The sequence below is a fragment of the Symsagittifera roscoffensis genome, chromosome 1, assembly GCF_963678635.1.
Source record: "Symsagittifera roscoffensis chromosome 1, txSymRosc1.1, whole genome shotgun sequence".
Taxonomy (NCBI): Eukaryota; Metazoa; Xenacoelomorpha; order Acoela; family Convolutidae; genus Symsagittifera; species Symsagittifera roscoffensis.
The window spans coordinates 70316245-70321712 of record NC_087062.1 but is presented as its reverse complement, the minus strand read 5'-3'; the positions used below and the strand labels follow the sequence as shown (position 1 = coordinate 70321712).

The window sequence follows — 5468 nt, the reverse complement described above, 5'->3', positions numbered from 1 at the left end:
AGAAAAAAACCAAAGCAAACCTCACTGAGATCTCATCTTTGAAAGATGGACCGAAAAATTAGACAAAACTTTTCAAAACGATTTTCGAAAAACAAGATAGTCAACAAAACAACGATGAACGAATAGTTTTTTCTGTGCACTCCATTTTTTGAATTTAAAAATTTATTTGATGAAAAATAAATTTGATGCCTTGCCTTAAACGTTGGTTTTCGATATTGTTGAAAAGATTTGAACTGAAGATTTTGAAAGAAAAAATTTTTAAGAGCGGATAAATTTTTGAATGAAAGAATCTAAAAACCTATTTTCAGGGCATTTATGGAAGGATTTGCCAAATTTGTTTTTGATACCCACTCTCACTATTTCTAATTTCCTTGATTGATACAACCAAGCTCGCAACCATTCGGAATGATTTATTTTTTTTAAAAAAAATTGAAAAGAAGGACTGATTATGTTTCATCTTTTCAAATTATTTTTGGTTTTCATAAAAACTAAATCCTTGTAAAGCGTTTTAAGCTTCAGAGAGCTTGATTGTTTGATCTTTCTATTATAATATTAAATCTGTTTGAAAAAAAGAATGACATAAAAAATTCAAACCCACTAAAGAAATGTCCCAAAATTATCAAACCGTTAATTGAGCTTCTGTTTTCTAGAGAACCTAGAGTTCTACTTACTCAAAATAAATTCAACCAATCAGATTGGTCATACTTTCAAAATAACAGAACGATCAATTTTTTATCTGTAGAACAGAAAAGCCCCAAATTAATCAGCCGCGTTGCACAGTTAAGCCAGCTATTAAAAAAACGACCTTGAATAAAGTTTTACAATCACAAATCTGGCTTTTAATGATTTAATACTAAATTGTTCCAAGTCTAGGGTTACCATTATAATAAAAGGGTTATTTTCACGCGTTTAGAAGTACATAGTCTAATAGGACAACATCAGGCTGCGAAAACCTGTTTTCGGGTGCCTAAAAAAACGGATCGTTTTTCACTCGTAGCTTCGCTATTTTTTATGCTTTTATGGTAGATAAAGATCGAAATCTAGAAATCGAAAATTCACAAACACTTACAATTTCATTTAAAATTTTATGACCCCCGATACGCACATCTTTCAAAAACTTTCAAGGTCTATGTTGTCCGACAAATAGTTTTCCAAAAATTTACGATTGAAATAGAGAACTTGTTGAAACGTTGCATTTCTGATAAAATTTATCCAATTGTAGACCAAAAAAAAATAATTTTTTGTAACATTTTACTTTTTATGCACGTGATATCTCGTTGTCTTTTCAGGCTTTTCCTAAATTTGCCCCTTTCAGGCTTTTTTTCTGAGAAATTTGGTCTTAACTTTCAATATGTTACATTCAAAAAGTTCTTTTGGTAAATTTATTTATATTTACATCTTCGCCAACTGACTTTTTTGTTTTTGTAGAATACTATTTTGATGATAACGTTAAACTCCAATTGAAGAGGTGTGATAGATGAGATGTCAGTCTTAGCGTACGCCAGAAAATCATGTTGCAGAATTGGTTGTGTGTACACTTTGACGCTAAAATAGTTTGTTTTTAGGTTAAATATTTGCGTATTTGATTTGACACCACAGAACTGAAGCATTGGAGTTTTTTTTTTTGCGATGTGGTTATGAAAATTTAGACTCAAAACCAAGTTTTTGCGCAATTTTTCTAGTACTTGATGTACTACTTTTAATTGTCTTTGTTTTTTAACCGCTCTTATTTATTTGGTTTTTTTTTACCAAAGACGACTGTGTTTGCGTTTTTGCTATTCAAATTTAGTTTATTTTCCTTGCGCCATGCATTTGCTTGTCTAAAACTCTGAAAATTTTTTTTTGAATTGCTCGTTTTCAGTACTGTGTCATTTGCATAAAGAGCAAGGTTTATAGTATCAGGGCGAAGCCCTGAATGTTCTGAAAGCCTTTTAAGGTCTATAGAACAGTAATTTTTTGAAAAAATTTATTGAAATAAACACAAAATGAAAGAATTTTTAACAAAAAAATTGAGTTGTTTTTTGTAAAAATCATCCCCCCACACGCCATATAAAGTAAAAACAGATCAATTTCGCTCCTAGTAACAAATCAATCATGCAAAGAAGCTTCCTGCAACCAATTTGGAACGATTTCTAAGACGGAGTAAATCTGCGCTTACGCGTTAATAGCGCGAAATATATTGCGCGTTAATTGTCCCTAATTGACCTAATGGCAATTTTTAAACCCCCATAACTTTACAACAAATGATCACTAAGTATCTTTTCATATTTAAACTTAGGACAACAATACCTTTTGAATGAAGTTAAAAATTTTTGTCGTTTATGGCTACTAAAAAAGTCTTAAATTGTCCGAAGAAAAAACCACCCCGAGCACAAATATTCCGTTACTTTCGTTATGAAAGTCGGAACAACAAGTTTGTTCTTGGTTAGTTTAAAGACCGATAGATTGTTGATGTCAAGGATATATAGTAAAATCAAGGATAGAAACTTTAACCAATGAATTCCACTGAGACTTAAGCCCAGGGGGATTATATCCGGTGAGACGTTATACTTGAGATGTTATCCTTGAAGTTTGGTACTTTCGATTGCTTTCTGTATTGATGCTCTCAAAAACCTAACTTTCAGACGCTTTGCGTCATGTCTGTATTAAAATTTACTCAAAGGAGACATCAAATTACAATACAAACTGAACTAACTATTAAATAAATTAAAGCAATTAGTTTCGCATGGGTTTGCGAGTTGCTTTCTTCAAATACACTTTTTCAATCAGTATTTTTCCTTATGACGTCATCGATCCATTGAGTGAATTTTGTTACTCGTGTATAGACACTAGGCCACCCCTTCCGCCCACACTCGCTTCCCCACGAGATCACGCCTTCCAGGTACCACTGCCCCCCTCTGTGTTTACAAATCAGCGGTCCCCCCGAGTCCCCCACACAAGTGTCCCTGAGTTCACCGTGAGTGTCATTCCCAAGCATTGCGCAATGAAAATTTACCTGATTTTAGTCCCGTTGAAATTGAGATTCATTAAGCACAAAAAACATCTGGAAGTTTTGCAGAAAACCTCACAGCAGAACTTGTCAGAAAATGCTGCAAAGCAGATCAGCAAAATTATCTTGCAATAACGGCCATTAAAGCTGGGAAGTATTTTTGTTAATATAATTATAAAATGAATTAGATTTGATTCCAAACATTTATATTTAATAATTGCTGTAATTTTAACTGAAATAACGTGCAATGCCTGGTTCCGTCCAAAACTCCTGCGCAAAACATGCTGCTGTTCACAAACTCGTTCCCGTATTTTAACCGACAGGCGCTATCGGGTATCTTCGGCATGTGCGCTTCCATCAGACTCCTCGGATACTCTTTCGCGTCCCAGTTCGTCATTCCGAATCCAATCGCAAAACAAAATTTAGTTGAAGACTCTTCACCACTCGGCAAACAGGCTCGGTTAACACTGTGTGTGAAATCCACCGGCGAGTCTAGTTTAATCAATGCAATATCCATTCGAGGCGAGTGATTTGCTTTCATGAAGAAGTCTTCGTGGATTTTTATCTTGGTTATTTTCCGAGTGATTTCACTTTTCCCTTGCACAGAGTCAAACTTAGGATGTCTAATGTGGTCACCGAATGAAATCTGCCAGTTTTCTAGGATTAATCTGCCCCTGACGCAATGCGCACTGGTTATAACCCAATTAGAATGGATAAGAGTAGATCCGCAGACGTAGCTTCTAAAATTGGGCTCATTTTATTTTTCCACTGACTGAACTCAATGAAATGTATATATAATTTTTTTTGCTCATGATAATTAATTTTTTTTGCTCATGATAACTATGAACGATAAGATAACTATGAGTGAGGAGCAGGGGTGCTTTTTTATTGATACCCTCCTTCCGTGTCAATTTAGAAATTACTTCTTGAAAGTCGCCATCAATAAAAAAAGAACCCCGCTTCAAAAACGTGGCTGCAAAAAAGTGGCCAAATTTTCCCTCTGAATGTGAACAGCTTTTTTGTCATTTGAAGTTGCAAACTAACAATTTATTCAAAAAAAACTATTGGGAAAGAGTGAAAAAAGAAAAAGAGCCCTGAAGTAAATCAAGGCGGCAAACCAGGGCCAAGAATGTTTCTCTGCAGAATTACCCAAAATTATTCGCTTCTGGTGTAAGCTCGATCCAGTTTCCGAATTTATCTCAAGCTGAGTGTTTTTCGAACTCAAATTTTTGAAAGGATTATTCTGTACATGTAAAGCCATGTTTGTAGGAATTTTGCGCGTTCCACATTGTCTGTCAAAACTCTTTTCCTTGAAGCAAAACGAGCTGTCTTTGTTTCTACATACTCTAACTTCAGTTTCATTGAAAAGTTCATTCTGGCTTCGTTTTTCGAAACCAAATTTGCTAGGAGAATTCTCCGAAAAAATGTTTTCGGGCATGGAATTGTTGAAACCAGAGAGTAATAAGTGTTCCTGACCCGGAAAAGTCGAGTTTGAATAATTGCAAAGTCGGAAACGTATTTGCATTGGCTTAACACTGCAAAGACCTGAACACTTCTCGGGTCTCCAATCCGACCAAACTGACTCACAAGATTCGAAAGAGAGTTGTGTCAGCAAGGAGGTAAAAGAAAAAAATAAAACAACAGAATTCAAATTAAAAACAAAGGAGTTAGCCATCGCAATTACACAGTAAAAACGTTGGGAAGTTATATGTCAAGTCTTTCGGCATAATCAAAATCAAGGCGTACGAAACACTGGATTTTTGAGACTGAAACGAAGTGTATTGAGAGATGCAAAATGTTCAGATAGACAAAATTACTTATAGTTAAGGCCAATTTGTTGGCAATATTGGTGACCTTGAATAATTCAATCGGTCAAAAACTACAGCTTATACGGTAATTGGATTTATATGAAAATGGTTTTTACGCGTGAAAATCAGTGAGACGCTAAAACCCCTCACCGAAATGAGCAGTTTTAGGTGAAATAACTTCGTTCAGATTCGTTGACCGAAGAGGATATTGACAACAATTTGGCATTAATTATAAATTCAACTCTATTTCACTGTCTCAGGGTCAGAATTATAGAGCGTTCGTTGTATAAAGTTGGAACAGACAGAATTAATTAAAAAGAGCAAATGACCTATTTCAGGAAACGTTTGCATGCAAAAGCTAGCTTTTTAAACAAAACATATGACTCAAGGTCAACTAAAAACTCAAATTTGCATGCAAAAATCACTCAAATTTGGCAGATTGCTCTTTTTAATAATTTTTGTCTGTTCCAACTTTTTGCCACTAAATAGTATTCAGATAGTTAAGACGTTGTTCGATAAAATTGTTAATTGCCATAAAAAGAGCAATAGATATATTTTAGTCAAAACTTGTAGCAATACAGTGCTGATTTAAATTATCCGGACGAAACGAACAAAACTTGAACTTTCAAACGCGTTTTTCTCAAATTGGGTTAAGATTAGACAAAAAGTGA

General features: G+C 34.5%; 1 protein-coding gene across 1 annotated transcript; it reads right to left on the bottom strand.

Annotated features, from left to right (window-relative positions):
* Positions 1 to 2761: 2761 nt before the first annotated feature.
* On the bottom strand, positions 2762 to 3929 carry LOC134839606 (transmembrane protease serine 11G-like). Its single transcript, XM_063855216.1, has 3 exons — positions 3913 to 3929; positions 3241 to 3729; positions 2762 to 2945 (listed from the first exon to the last, which is right to left on the bottom strand). The coding sequence occupies exons 1-3, from the start codon at positions 3927 to 3929 to the stop codon at positions 2762 to 2764; spliced, it is 690 nt and encodes a 229-aa protein (XP_063711286.1).
* Positions 3930 to 5468: the final 1539 nt, after the last annotated feature.